The 16286-nt window shown below is 39.0% G+C and overlaps 1 protein-coding gene across 1 annotated transcript; it reads right to left on the reverse strand.

Moving 5' to 3' along the window:
• Positions 1–1055: 1055 nt before the first annotated feature.
• Positions 1056–14160, reverse strand: ncd (non-claret disjunctional). Its single transcript, XM_080285447.1, has 14 exons — positions 14072–14160; positions 12497–12660; positions 11795–11876; positions 10643–10794; positions 9841–9975; positions 8601–8832; positions 7232–7379; positions 6844–7053; positions 5590–5719; positions 4736–5028; positions 3749–3901; positions 2594–2759; positions 2023–2162; positions 1056–1253 (listed from the first exon to the last, which is right to left on the reverse strand). Exons 2-14 carry the CDS (start codon positions 12648–12650, stop codon positions 1056–1058), a joined length of 2193 nt encoding a protein of 730 aa, XP_080141573.1. The 5' UTR covers positions 12651–12660; positions 14072–14160.
• Positions 14161–16286: the final 2126 nt, after the last annotated feature.

Consider the following 16286-nt stretch of genomic DNA (forward strand, 5'->3'; position numbering starts at 1 on the left):
TGAGAAGCTGCATAAGTATCACTTTAAATTAGGTCCATTGCAAGACCAAACTTTCTCCAAGAGAGAGAGAGAGAGAGAGAGTCAAAATTAACTCTTTCCTATGCTGGCAAAGTACAAATGGGGAAGGAGTGTCTGCAGAAACTAATGTACTAATCAAAGTGTTGTATTGGCTATGTTCTTGTTTGAGTCAAAGTCTGAATATCTCATTGACAGAACTGATGGGTGAGCACTGTTGTAGTGTCCTTTCCCCTGGGACAGTTTGCTGGAGCTTGCAGGGAGACCAAGGGTGAACCTTTGTGCTGTATACTGATGCAGAGCATTAGCTATGTGGCCTTCATATAATTTTTTGATGCCAGGTAGTCTATTAAGTTATGGCACACTAACCAGTTCTGGCCAATGAGGGTCTAATTTCGAAGGGATGGTCTTTATTGCTTACACAATGCCACTCAAGGAAGAGCAACTCATCACTCTAATCTTAAATGTGTAGCCTAGCCCTGTGTCCCTATTCTTGATGGGGCACTACTAGATTCAATGGTAATGATGAAAACACAGGATGCAAACATATGAATAGGCATACTACCAGTACCCACTTTTAACATCCACTAGGGCATGCGTCTGAATCCTAAACTTGGGGTTTCCATATCAAGAGATGAATACGTTACCACCAGGTCATCACACCTAGACTGAAATACACATTAAATTCCTCTTATAATATGGATGGTGGATGGATGAATAAATTTTAGTCAACAGTGTAACCAAAACATGCTGCAGAAATGACAAAATATTGAAGTAAATATTCCAATCTTATTGTTAAAAGAAGTCTACTCTGATGGTCATTAATCAACAAAAATATGTTGACAGTACAATATATGGCAGTGTAAAATTAGCTTTCTCTACTGTATATACAGATTATTTGTAAAACTTTACAAAATATCAAAAACTATATTTGACACAATCTTTTTCCCTACACTGGAAAATTACACCAATATGCTGTTCTCTGTAATTTAAAAAGTTCTATCCCAACATATTCTGCATCACTTACAGTCCAGTCACTATTACTTCCTGACTTGCTTTGTTGCCGTTCCAATATGGCACTGATTTACTTTAGTAGCAAATCTGAGTGAATTTAAGGTTTCACTGAAGCACATCTCCAGAGGTGACACGTTGACAAACATAAGAGTTTTGGAGTTGCCACCAAGGGAACTCTGGAGAAGGTGGGTTAGTTTGGAGTTCCGGTATGGGATGTGGCTTTGCTGCAAGTACAGAAAATAAATTAACACGTGAGGATGAAGTGGAAGGATGAGATGGAAAGGTATATGAGTGTCGGTAAGGTCAGCTGGAAACAAGGCAGATTGATGACAGAGGAAAGGTTACCATGAAGACACTTTGTAGCTAGCTAACACTTCTGGAATTAAGGCATTTGATTAATGACATAAAGATTAGCGGAGTAATGCTAAAAACCTTTACCTATGGTGACAGTCCAGAATGACAAATGTTATATTTCAATGGGCACTAATTCAGTAAGACAATCTGTTTTGTAGGAGACTGTGAAATACATGAGGAATAAGTTTCTGACCTGTGAGGTGGGATTATGATTCCAAGGGCTTGAACAACGAGTAAATAGGGGTGACCCATTCCACTGGGCAAACTTTGGTTAGTGTCTCATTCTATTAGGCTTTTCCTCGTTCTCTGGACCCTACCTCACCCCACTCATGCGTTAGATAGGTCTGGATGATGATGATGATGAAAATAACTTTATAATTAATTTACGGTTTATATTATTATTATCATTGTTACGTTATTTGTTCCAGTAGGGGATGTGGTCTTGCTGCAAGTAAACACTCTAATACACATAAATAACAAAGTAATGTTAAAACCCTTACATATAGTGACTGGACCGTGACTGACAAGGTTAACCTGAAGACCGTCAAGTTGGGTGGGGGGTGAGGGGGAGCCATTGGAGCCAAGTTTTCCCTGCCTTTCTGGGAGCACAAAGAATGAACAAATTTCAGAATGAATTACCTTCTGTCCAAGAGCCATGATGACGTTACCAAGGTTTGACAGTGACTTGTTGATGTTCTGAGTCTCTGTGAGGCGAGCACCCTCAGATCCAGACTCCTTAAGCCGCTCAGATCCAGCGAGATCAACCAGATTTAATGTACCTACAAATTAAAGTTCACCATTACTCAGATGCTGAACTCAATTTAAAACCTTTCTCTTCTGTCACCTGCTATCAGTAAGTGCTACAGAGGTACAGGAATTCCTGGTCAGCATCACCACCTCTCTTTTAGCTGCTTCCTATGACATGCAGAGAATACTAGGGTAGGTACTGTATTTTTGTATCCTGTGCACAATCTGAGCTGCAGCCAAGAACATCTTTGGCCAGAATGGTTGGTGTATGGATAATTGGTCCACTTCACTAAGGAATGGTAACAGTCCTCTTGTACCTGTATGCTCTCCCACTCCTGTTTCTCCATCCTGCACTACAATTACAGTACAGTACTTATATACATCACTAGAGTACTATATACCACAGCATAGGTAAAATACAACCTTAAATGTAACTGTGAAAGAAACAAGTGTTTATCAGTACCTTCACATGATTCAGAAGTTCTGCTGTTCTCTCCAATGAGCTTGAGACGGAAAACAGAGTGAGAACGTGATGACCGCTCATTCATGTTGGTGCTGGCCACAGCTCTCTGTTGCTGGGCTAACTTCAGCAGTGATTGTACCTGCATTTCACCTGATACAGGCACCACCTAGCAAATGAAGCAGAATTTAGAAAGACACATACCATCAAATCTAAAAACATTTTGCTGTTATGAAAAATGAGGAAACCAATGAGATGGTACAGATGTATTCAAAGATGAAAACGGGACTAAAATGGGACTAAGAGCAAAGTTGGAAAGGAAGATCATAGATCACATGGACAGAGAGTTTGAAGCAGAACAAAGAGGATGCTGAGTGGCTGAAAGAGAAAGAGCAAGAAGTACATGACAACAAAATAGCCTGGAGACAGGTCTCTCATGGTCATCCTAATGCAGGCTTCCCAAGAGAAGGAAAAGCATTGGAGATAAATCTTTGAGGGCTCTGATGGTGTGATGAGAAAATGGATTTAGAATATGAGACTAGAAAGATTAAATTAACTGACCAACCCACAAACTGGAGCTGGAGTAAATATCAGAATGGAAATGCCAAAACGTGTTCAATAGCTATATCATTTGTATTACACTTAAGGAGTGTCTAGTATGATGGTTGGCACACTAAGCATGCCAAGTGTTATGAAGAATGTACCAGTAGCTGATGATTAAAAAGTGTTATTGCAAGTGTTTGAAATGTAGAGTTGGAGGGGAGCTATTACAAGCGGCTTTATGATAAAATATTACTCTTTGAGCAATATATTTCTGACCGCAGGTGTGGGTACTGTATAAAAATGAAAAGACTGCACATTAAGAAAGGCAATGAGGGTAGACAGTATTATACAGCCAATCCATCTAAAGTAGCTGGCAAGTTATCAATATGCATCTCAGTTATGGTAGGAAGGATCTAATTACCATTGTTAAAATTGAGTAAACTTTCCTTGTGATCTTCATATTCATCAGTATGGAAATTATCAATAGCTTCACCAGTTTTAGAAACAGTTATATGAAGGTTACAAATCACACTTTACCAAAGCTGACTAAAATAATTTTGTACATCTTCATCATGTGTTACATGGAAAAAAAAAAAAAATAATAATTTACCTTACCTTTAAATTTGTAACATATGTATCATTTTTCTTGTTGTCCACCAACTTTATGTCATACACAGCATTTTTAGCTTCTTTTGAAGTGGCCAATAGATCTCTTATGGTCTCATTATAAATTTCTAAGAAACTGGCCTCAACCTTATACGACCAACCCTAAAAAGAAAAATATTGTATATTAAGTTGCTGATAAAAGTTAATTAATGAACAAATCATTTGACTAATGTATGTAATACTTATGCAGCCCAAGGTCTCTCTTTACTGGGCAACATATGAGATTCCTATATGCTACTGGTACAGTACAACTACTAAACTCTAATCATGAGGTAAAGTAAGCCCTTGTTAAATCAAACTAACTGAGAGGAGAGGCAGACAACATATTCAATAATTTGGTATACAGTAGTTGATGTTCAGTAGGTCCAAGTTCAATTAATCAGAGATATTTTCATCTTTTGCTTTATCTTCACAGAATGCATGAAAACAATTTTCACTCATTTCATTGCTGAAGCAGACATTTCATTTAAAGCCCCCCCCCTCCTTCAAAGTTTTATTAACAATGAAATGGAAAGTAATTACCGTATACACTAGAATAAAATGGACCCATGATATTTTTTAGTTTTAACTCAGATACAAAAGCAGCCAAGTACTATAACTGTACTTGTCTTTTTCCTTTTTACACCCCACCCCAAGTAGAAAAATAACCAGCGGGGTCAGAGTCATGGCTTGGGATATTACGTGGAAAGCAGGCTGGGAACTGCCACTTTAGCCTTTTCACTATGCTGACCCCTTTCAAAATTATATTCTGACTAAAGAAAGGTCTCACATTCTGGAAGGGTTGGTAAGTCTCCAATAACCTACTTGGTATGATGAAGTCTTATAGTTTATTACTGGAGCTACATAATGTAACAAAACCATGCATTATTTTTATGTGGAATACTCTGTACAGTAGTGACACGATATATCTACAATGCAGCCACTTCTAGGACATACCTTATCTTCCAGTCCCTGTATGGCTTTAAAGATGAGTCTCACAGTCCGGGGAATCATGCCTTCAAGCTCTTCATCTTCATGAATACCTTCCATGGTGAAAGTTTTACCAGACCCAGTCTGACCATATGCAAACACACAAACATTATAACCATCCAAGGCAGACTGTGCCAACTGTGCAATTTCCTCAAAAACTTCAGCCTGTGTAGCATTTGGGCCAAAGACTCTGTCATATGAAAACTCAGAGCTGCCATTCCCACGACCTTTGAGGCCAGACATGGAGCTTCCATTGGGGTCTGTGAGAAAATATACATTAATGAGTTATACTATCCATTGTCTGCAATAAGAGGCAAAGTTGTACTGTAAGAGTTAGACACACCAAATTAAACCTTCCCTTTCTTCATTCACATACCCATCCTGCTCAATCTTACACTGTCCAGCCATGCCAAAATCTGCTCTACCATACCCTTTCGTCATTCTCAAATCTACCCTGTCTAATACTTCATTCTCACACCAACCATGTCTTCTTTGCCTGACCTAACCTGATTCACATGGTCCATGCCAGTCTTAAAACCATCCTGCTAATCAATTACCAGACATTTTGATATCTTCCTTGCCTTCTCTTATGGCAAAGTTCTTCCATAGAACTTTCCAAAGATAATCAGCGAATGATGCAAAGACAATATTTAATTATCAGTGATAAAAAGTAAAACAAAGGTATAAAACCTTTCAAAAGGCAATGATTAAGTACCAGTACAGTATGTGACTTTCATGAAAATATCTTAGAGAATTCTAAACTTGGATTCTCATTATGTAGTATATGAGCACAAAGGAATTATAAAACTCTGAGTACAAACCTCCAGACTTGCAGACTTCAAGAGATCTGTCATCAATAAAATTAATGTGGTGAATAACATCGGTGTCTCCATTGTTCTTGATTTCCTCTCCAATCAGAGGACGTACGCGGCAGAATACTCGTATGTTACCCTAAAAAACAGCATAGAATTAGGATATGGTGCTCAATTTACTCTTGACCCTTTCATTCTGTTGACCTGTTGTACACTGAAATCAGACTACCATCAGATTTTATTAGTCTCCAGAAGGACCAGAGTACTGGACAGCTTAATGAAAGGAACCCCTCTCCTTTGAAAAGTTTCTCCCAAGCCAAATATGATTGTGTTAATGATGAACAAATGAAATGAAGAAGACATTACTAGATTAAATGGGTCAATAACAAGAACTACAATTAAAAAATTAAATAAATAAGTAACCAGAAGTAAACAACCATGCTATTACAAGTTCCAGTGGTAGGTGAGGGCAACCACCATATCCACTCACTTGATAAAGTGCTGCCTACTTCTTCCCTCACTTCTATCATTCTTTCTGTGTCTGACCTCCTCTCTTCCTATTTCTCCCATCCATCCTGTCATTTTTTATTACTCTTCTTTCCACTTCAGGCAGCTCTGCACTGAGTGACAAGCCTAATGGTTCCATGTAGCCTAGAAAACCATTTACAATGCTCGGTGGTAACCATGTAACCAAATAATGGGGTGACGTGGAGCCTACTATGGTGCCTCAGTTAACTAGGTGGAGATACAAATGCAGCATCCACCCAAGAGCAGTACTTGAACACTTTTCCCAGTACTTCAATGATGTGAGAAAAACAAAATATGCAAAAAAAAGAAAAAAAAGAGTGATATACATAAAATGCTGTGGCTGCAGCACATTTCATCCTTCAAAAGGTATAGTTACTCAGTGAGTAATAAAGTTAAGGACAAACACTGGATTTAGATGCCTCTGAGTCTGCAGCATAAGAGGATATGATGATGCTGAAGAAAAGACATCATAGGCTATCCTGAAAACCAAAACATAAAAACAGTTTCCTGTATGTACTGAAAAAGAAAATGAAGTGGTCAATCATGATTAAGCACAATAATTCTGGCATGGGAATCAACACCAAATAACTGTTAAAGTTGGAAGAAGCAAAGAGGAATTATGACTTAAGGACAGGACAGGGTGAACAATTACAGCTGAGACAGGGGAGTGTGTTTTCCCTTGCGAGAGATTAAGTCTGGATTAACAAGATACTTTGCATCATTCCTACAACTTACCTTGAGCTCTTGTACTTGATTATGTAGCCTTTTCCTGATCTGGTGTGCTTCGGTTAATTTGTGCTCCAGTGAACTGATCACTTCCTTCAACTGAGCCACTTCTGCTTCTAACTCTGTTACTTTCTTAGAGCGTTCTTCCAATAACATCTTGGTGGATGACAGCTGAACCTCCATCCCAGCACTCAAGCTTGTCATTTGTGATATTGTGCTCTGAAATTGTAGGTCATTATCAGTCTTAGATGCAATATTTACTTGTACCAATGAAGTAACAATACTGTCACCTTTAATCCCACTGAAGGATCAAGTAAGGTAGGATCAAGAAATATGGAAAAAAGTGAGCACTTCAGCAATGAATATAAACACATTAACTACTTGTACAATACTCTACCCTGAGACCAGAAATTTCATCTTCTTTAGCAGCAATGTCTGATTCCTGTGATCTGACTTTTCTGGACAGACTCTTCTCTTTATATTCCAAATCTTCAATCTTTGCTTCAAATTGGCGCTTTTCGTCACTTCGTTCTGAACGTTCTGATCTGTTAAAAAAAAAAAAAAAAAAATTCTTAAGCGCAAACTTAGTGAAAAAAAAAAAAAAAAGTTGTGAGCCTGACACTCATACAAACATCACTCTAATCCCTGGGATAGTGGCTCCACCTCACAATCCATCCACTCCGCACATTTTTTTTTTTTTTTTTTTTTTTTTTAATGCCGTGTCCCCTTTTATCCATAAGGACTAAGGCGTTTCCCCTGGGTAGAGGACCTTGGTTTTGGAGAGTGTAGCACTTTATGACCAGATTGCATTCCTGATGTCCCTTGGGTGGACTCCAACTTCCGACCCTTCAGTCAGAGCGCTCTAACCCACTGAGCCATAGCTGCTACAACCAGCTAGATGGCAGGAGAGTGCTACCTCTACCTGCAGGGCAGCTTACCCGGGCTCTGCACAAACTCACAACTCTACAGTCATTCTGCCGACCATTAAGTGATTGTTTATACGGTGCACACAGTACTTTTATCAGTCACCTTGATTCCATCAATTTCTTCACCTCTTTAACTGCTATACCTGCCTAGTTTTCTGCCGTACTTATTTACCATATCCAGCTACCTTCTTGGCCCACCATGCCTCCTGCTACCTTTGAACTCCCTCATATACTGTATACTTTTTCACTCCTCCTCCCCCCAACTCTCTCACATTGTATTTTTTTTTTTTCTATCAACCTATTTACATTTATTCTTTCCGTATGACTACACCATCTAAACAGAACTGCTTCTAACATAAATCGATGGACTTCCTTACCCATCTTCATCATTATCCAGATCTCTTCTCTCACCTACTGATGGGGTGAGATAGGGTCTAAAGAGCAGGAAATAACTTGACGGGAGGAGGAACTACCCAAAAGTCTGCCTGACTGAATGGACCACATTATCACCCACTCACCATCCAAGCCCCCTGAATCCTGGCTGCACATCTTTTACAAATACTAATCAATACACACATGCTGAGATGATACAATCTATAATTCACTACCCACATCTTCTTAGCCACTTAATTTTTATGTTGCCTCCAGTTACTATCAATGTGCTTCTGTTTCAGTCCTATTCATTCTACATTTTGCTTCCTTCTTGTTCCTACTGGCTAATCACTTAAGGCTGTAAAGTTCTATACTAGAGTCAGCTGCACACAACTCCCTCAACAGATGAACACCATAGTCAATCCCTGGTCATGGACAATTCCACAATACTGTATTTGCAAAACTTACTTTAAAGATGCCATAAGCCTGTCTAATTCTTCCTGATTAGCCAGAGAAACTGTCTGTGTCTGCTGTAGATTCTGATTGAGACTCTGCTTCTCCTGCTCAAGGCTCTCAATCCTGGTGTTGTAGCTGGCAAGAAGGGAATTGAAGTTCTCACGCTCCGCTTTGAAATCACTGACCTGGGACTCCATGTCGTGCAAGCGACCTTTCAGATCCCATGCAGGTCTCTTAGGTTTGCCTGAAAAAAGTTGAAGCTTAAAAAAATTTAAATAAAATCAGTACAGGGAACTTATCAACGCTCTGAAAACTTTGCACATAAAAGCAGCATTATAGATGGTAATTAAAATTTGACATGATATCAACTTAGGTGTAAACAGCAAAAGAAGTGTGAGATTATGCTGAGATCAACTCAAAGGAGAAAAGTAAATGGAGCACTGGCTGTATTTTCAATGGTAGGATGATTAGCATGGAGGTTACGAGGACTCTGCATGTCACTGTCTTCCTCCCACCACTCTCATATGGGAGTGAAACCTGGACAGTATGCGACAGAGAATTTTCTAGGTTACATGCTGCAGAAGTGACCAGTTTCAAATCAGCTGCAGGTATAAGCAGGATGGGTGATGTAACAGAAATCTATGAGCCTTCTAGAATGGAAGAAAGGGTGACAGAAGTTAGATGTGAAATTGCTGAATGGATGAAAGGGAATACACTGAGATAGTATGGATTTATACAAAGAATGGATATGGATAAGATGCCACAGGAAGTCTTTGAAAGACAGTGTGCTAATGATAATTCTAGCCTACTGTACATGCTTTTGTCAGAAGGATAATTCATGACTAATAGCACAAGAGGCATCATTACTCATGTGGCAATTTTGGACCCCAGTTCAATCCCCACTGGGGTAGGGAACAGTTTAAGGATTTGAATTTCATGAACGCAGACTTTACTGATCTGCCACACAACCCACCAACATGCTGTAAAAATACCCCTGCTAATACCAATACACCAGTTCTGTATGAGACAGCCCTAGCATGTATTCAATATGGACGATGGGTGTTAATGCAGAAGTGGTGACATGTGGAGGTGTATTGACGGAGGAAGACAACTGGGCCATAGGAATGGGTTGTGAAGTCTATGCCCAGAGTCGGACACAATATTTAAAAAAAAAAAAAAAAAAAAAAAAAAAAAAGGTATGGACAGTACAGGCATGGTATTAATGACTCACTTAAATGATAAAGTATAGTACCTTTGCTCACAACCTCTCCATTAGCGATAGTTCCCCCTGTGGAAGTCTTGACAGATAGGGAACTTCTGGTGGTTGCTGCTTGAGTGTTGTGAAGACGGTTAGTTATATTGGCTCCTGGTGTCCGGCCAACAGCTACTGCAAAGAGGCAGATAACATAAATAAACCTGTAATCAAACTTACACCAGTTTCTTTCTCATCTGCCATACAGTTCACCTATAAGACACCACTGCATATATACAAATAGTACACTGACTTCCATTTATTACTATGACTTTTCTGATACATCACATTTAGACAATGACACCCCACTTTTCATACATTAACTCTGCATCTACTGAAAATAAATTGCTCCCGGTATGTATCAGATACATTTACCGGTATTCTAGCCAGGCCAGTTATACAACAAGCCAGCTGGTACATCAAAAATTATACCATACATAATATAGTAAACCAGACCTACATTCAGTCTCAAGCTTTTTTCACTTGCCCTGGATAGCTATTAGATTTTCACAATGAGTTAAAGCTACATCTCTGACTGCACGGAACACTAGGTTAACAGCTTATCTATGTATATGAATGGGTCACAGTATACCCAATTAATTTATCAATACAGACTCATTCTCACCAATATGACCCTAACATCAAAATACATTCCCTTCTGCCCTATTATTCAATGACTTCCTTGTTCCACATTTTCTACAAGAACAGCAAAAACCAATTCCACATTAACACTTTGGTCATGCAGGGGTCTACGAAAGGCTGTGATACTGTAGTCTGGATCATTTTAGAACAGGAGGCTTACCTCCTCCTCTGGTGGCTGTTGCTGCTGTGATATTTGAAGGACGGCCTGTAAGGTTCATAGTAGAAGCACCGATTTTTGAGACAGATAAGTTACTCCTGCTGGTATTGCGATTTCTTTGCCCTGCCACTGCTAAATTTGACACGGACATAGACCTGTACAAAATACAAACATGCTCTGGGTATTATTGTACTACTGCTACGGTACTACTATTACTACCAAACTATGCCTAGCTAAATGGACAATGAACTTAAAAGTCCAACACAAAATACTCTAGAGGTAAAATGGTAAATAAGTACCGGGTATATAAATAAATAACTTGAGATACAGTACAAACCATCCATCATCACCTGAACCTCTTTTCCCACCCATGGATTGAAGCTTTTAAATCACTATAAGGTCATGTTTCCTCTAATGCAACTCATAACAGCCTACTGGGGTTGGAAGCTTTATTAAGTGTCAAACTAAACAATTTCCCCCCCAGTTGTTACTGTACTGATTTTTGCACAAGTCCTTGATGTTTTACTTAAATCTACTAAGTAGCAGAAGAATGGCTATCACTGACTCTGGGAGGTACTACCAATGAAGTGCAGCTAAAGTTTGGTAGCTACCCACACAATCATCACTCCTAGGTAGGAAACTCAGTCACAAGTAAATTGAGTTCCAGCTCAAGCTGAGACTTGCATATTGTTAAAAATCTTCTTATACATCCTTAGATTCTTATAAGGCAAAAAACACAGTAGCTATTCTTTATAGAAGTGCCTCACATACACCTGCCAGATAGTCATTCCACTGACTATCAAGTCACATAAAGGGTGCTACACACCTGTCATCTGCTCCTCTATACATATGCCTCCTTCCTATGATCTACTTGATTCCCAGTCACTTCACCACTTCCATTTACTTCCCTTTTCTCACACATTCATTTACCAAATCCATAAGCCTGTTAAAAGAACAGGAAATACTTAGCATATGAGTGTGGGCAATGGATACTTAGTTTTACCTTTCAGTGTTCAGGAACTGGACTACATGTTTTTACTCATATACTGGTATACATAAATTTTTAATTAATCCCTGACAGAAAAATAAATCCTGCAAAACAGTTACCACACATTCCTCACATAATGTCTACATTGCAATGTCTGTATAACTCACTTTTGCATGGCCGGTCTGGCTCGAGTCTGTAATGCTGTTCGTCTCTGTGGTGGCTTCATTGACCCTCCTAGATCATCAGAATCTGTTCAAATAAATCAAATTTTAAGCAGTTTATTCACCATACCAGTGTACTGTAAATGACCAAGCAGTTTTATCATACTTGTTACCAAGAAGCATCAAATATACAGTACAATAATAATTATATATATATTAAAAAAAAAAAGCATTAAAGCTGCATTACTTTATACACACAGGCAGTACTCATTTCAAGCAATTTCACTTGAAACTGACTCTAAATCGTTATAGGGTTGTTCTGAAGTGAGAAATGAGTGCTTCTCTTTTTTTAACCCTTAGTCATGAACCACAAGCAAGTCTCACTAACAGCTGTTTCACTTCAAGGACCACATTCTCACCTGCTTTGGATTCTTGGTACCACTTCTTTAATGATTTATTCTGCATAATACTATATAGTTTGTCTTTTTATTAAATTTACAGGTATAATGTTTTCATATGAACATAGACTATAGAAAAAATGCAAAATACAATATAGTGATGTCCATCCATCCATCCATCATCTAATCCTATGTTGCCCCATGAGGAGCATAGGAGTAACAGAAACAAATAAACTGGCAAGGAGGAGGAGCTAGCGAAACTCCTTAACCAAATGAAAACACTGGCATAGATGATGACACAGACACTCACCATTGGAGCCAGTGGAAGAATTTCGTCTGGCTCTTTTCTCAGGTGAGCAGATCAAGTCTCCTTCACTGGCCTCACGCTTGATGGATGACCCTGGAGGCTTTAATCTGGAAGCCTGTGGCCGCCTCAGGCTTGTTGGGGCAGGAAGCTTGGACATCTTGACAAATCTAAAAGTGACACTTTATATTAACAATAATAATCCTCATCAGAGAAGAGATGGAGCAGGGCAATAAAAAAATAAATCATTTAAACTGTAAAGAGTAACTAACAAACTTGAATAACATGACTAAACAAATGGATCCATTATTATTTTCAAGTACGGTACATAATTGGTTGGATGTGTAATGCATCCTTGAATGACTGGAAATGAAGAGTTGAAAGGAAGGATGGGACTTGAATGTTTAGTGAAGTAATGAGAAGGGGCAGATTTAATTTATTTGGCCATTTGCGGAGGATGGAAGATGACAACTGGTGCAGAGGGTGCAGGGTAAGGAAGCTGAGGGTGGGGGGGCAAAAAGCAGACCAAAAAAGACATGGGATGAGGTCATAGTGCGACTTCAGGGGTAACAGACTGAATATAATGGCTGCTAGAGACCGAGCAGAGTGGAGAGTAGCCACTAAGTGATCAATGCCAACACATGCAAGCATGCCAGAGTCTTCACGAATGAAACAAAATGAAACTAGTGGAAATAGTTTGATTTATGGTTACTATCCCATAAAATGTGACTAGGCTAAACTGGTTCCTTGCCATTTTAAATCTAACATCAGCATTCTGTTTGTTGTGCAGTGAAAGTCTGTCCATTCTCACTCATAAAAGCTTAAAAGATATATCAGTAGAACCACTGTACCATATCATAACTTCAAACTTGCCTAACCTTCAAACACACAACTGTATATGAGGAACAAAGATCCTGTAGCAGGGAAAATTTCACAGGATAGCTCTAGTAAATCAGTCAGTTCTCAGAATCACCAACTATAAGGCTTGAAAAATTGCAAAAGCAGTTGTTCCAATCACTGTTCCTGAATGTTCAATGACTTAATGTTTTGAACTTATCTGTCACAGGTCTTATAAAGGGGTTGAAATGTGATGGAAGAAGCAAGGATAAGCTACAAAGGATTTCAATTGGGTGCACAAGGTTAAAAATGGGGTGAAGACAGGTGCACTCTCGAGTTTCATCTCATTTTATGATGTTCAATGAGTTAATATGCTGGCCTCTCCGAAACAACACATATGAGGTCAGGAATCGGGAATATCTGTAGAAAATTAAATGGTAACTTGTTTAATTCGCTGACAAGTCTACACAAACCCAAAGAGGCAAACAGGTTACACACTTCCCGCATCCCATTATGCCCACATTACCTCATTAGGTGTTATATAATACTTACCTAGAGCTACACATCCGATAAACCTGTGATATTCACGTGAAAATGTAAAATACTAACAAAATGAGTAATAATAAATGGCTGGATAGAATTCAATCTCCTAATATGACAACTCAAGGTACTCGTAAAAACATGGGCCATATTTCCACATTTATATATAACCACCTCAGTCTACGTTGTCTCATGGCCACTCACCTCTTGATTTACACCACAAATTACTCTACGTGACGTGAATATAGCATAAAATAATCCTCACCACAAATACACCTTAAAATTGTTTAAAGCTTCGGTCCCAAACACAATGGGCGGCTGTGATTGGCTGGGCCCTGTGTTTACCTCCTGCGGCCCAGCCAATCACAACGCCAGAGACGTTTAAATGCAAAACATATGAACATCGCCCAAACCTTTGAGCTTCGTTGTCTAAAAAGATGCATTATATGGCTATATATATCTTTTAGTCAAATCACTGTGCATTGTTTACGAGAACTAATTGTTATGGAAGTAAAGCTGTAACGAAGGCTTGTACTGGAAAAAAAAAAAAAAAAGCCTGTAAATAAAGCGAGAACGAGAATCTCATAACCCAACAGGGGTTATATATATATATATATATATATATATATATATATATATATATATATATTTATCTATCTATCTATCTATCTATCTATATCTATATATATATATATATATATATATATATATATATATATATATATATATATATATATATATATATATATATTATCTTTATCACCATCACCATCATCATCTTCAACACCATCTCCATCATCATCATCATCGTCATCCTCCTTCCCCTCCTCCTCCTCCTCCTCCTTCTCCTCCTCCTCATCATCATCACCACCACGAAATCTAGTCATATCAGTGCGGAACAAAAACCTCTCTCATCATTTTTCCAACCTGACTAATTGACACGACCTGCTCCATCCAATCTCAGCATCTCTCTGAATCTCATCCATCCGTCTTGTTCTTCGCTTCCTTCTCTCATTTCATATCTGTTCACCTACTCCGTTATCCGTATTATCAATTTATTTGTTCTACGACTGATGTGACCTGTCCAGCATCCAATTTTGCTTGTTAACCGTAGTAATTATGGCAAACACCTTTTCCTATGCGGTTTATTTTGCTTACTACAGCTATCCTCTTCTGTGTTACTAAGATCATTCTACTATTGCCACACTCTGCATAAATAACGTACTGTACAAATCTTTATTAGCCAGCCATATTCAAAAATAAATCGGTAAGGAATAGGTGTTAGGAAACTTTCTTACCCGACGAGAATACAGCCCTGTATCCTCTATATTTGTCTGTTAGAAGCTCTATTTCTCTATATATATCCAGGAAGCTCTCTTTTTCTCTCTCTCCATATTCAGGAAGCTCTCTTCTATCCCTTCATATCCAGGAAGCTCTTTTTTATTTCTCTCCATATACAGGAAGCTCTCTTTTTCTCTCTTCATATCCAGGAAGCTCTCTTTTTCCTCTCCATATCCAGAAAGCTCTTCTCTCTCTCTCTCTCTCTCTCTCTCTCTCTCTCTCTCCAGCTGATGTATTTTCTGCCATCACGGGCCTCAATACCAACAAGGCATAAGGGCCTGATGGAGTCCCTCATGTTGTTCTCAAGAACTGTGCTTCTGTGCTTACACCCTGCCTAGGTAAACTCTTTCGCCATTGTCTATCAACTTGTACCTTTCCTTCTTGCTGGAAGTTTGCTCCCATTCAACCTGTTCCAATGTAGGGTGACCATTCCCAACCCTCTAACTATCGACCAATTGCTTTAACATCCTGTATCTCAAAAGTTTTCGAGTCAGCTCTTAATAGAAAATTCTCAAAGCATCTCTCCTACCACAATCTTCTTTCTGATCGTCAGTATGGGTTCCGTCAGGGACGCTCCACTGGCGATTTTCTCACCTATCTTTTAGACACCTGGTTATCCTCATTTAGGGACTTCGGCGAAAGCTTTGCCTTTGCACTTGACATCTCAAAGGCTTTCGATGGAGTCTGGCATAAATCTTTAATTTCCAAACTGCCCTCTTACGGTTTCTATCCTTCTATCTGTGCCTTCATCAATAGCTTCCATTCTGGTCGTTCTATAGCCGCTGTTGTAGACGGCCATCGTTCTTCTCCTAGATCTATCAACAGTGGTGTTCCTCAGGGCTCTGTCCTATCACCAACTCCCTTCCTTTTATTCATCAATGACCTTCTAAGCTGTACTGTACATCTAACCCTGTCCACTCGTACGCTGATGACTCCACCCTGCACCTTTTCATTCGGTTCCCGCAACGTCCATCTCAGCAGTTACTTCAACAGACAAGGGATGAGGCTATGGCACACCTAATGTCTAACTTGGCTCTTATCTCTGACTGGGGTAATAATAATCTTGTTTTTAATGCAT

The sequence above is a fragment of the Coenobita brevimanus genome, chromosome 106, assembly GCF_032717465.1.
Source record: "Coenobita brevimanus isolate Jiangsu-jjx chromosome 106, ASM3271746v2, whole genome shotgun sequence".
Taxonomy (NCBI): domain Eukaryota; kingdom Metazoa; phylum Arthropoda; class Malacostraca; order Decapoda; family Coenobitidae; genus Coenobita; species Coenobita brevimanus.

Coding starts and splice junctions, on each gene's coding strand:
- ncd (XM_080285447.1), bottom strand. CDS start 12,650: ATGTCCAAGCTTCCTGCCCCAACAAGCCTGAGGCGGCCACAGGCTTCC. Junction 11,877..12,496: donor TTCTTCCACTGGCTCCAATG/GTGAGTGTCTGT, acceptor TTATTTGAACAG/ATTCTGATGATCTAGGAGGG. Junction 10,795..11,794: donor GCCAGACCGGCCATGCAAAA/GTGAGTTATACA, acceptor TATTTTGTACAG/GTCTATGTCCGTGTCAAATT.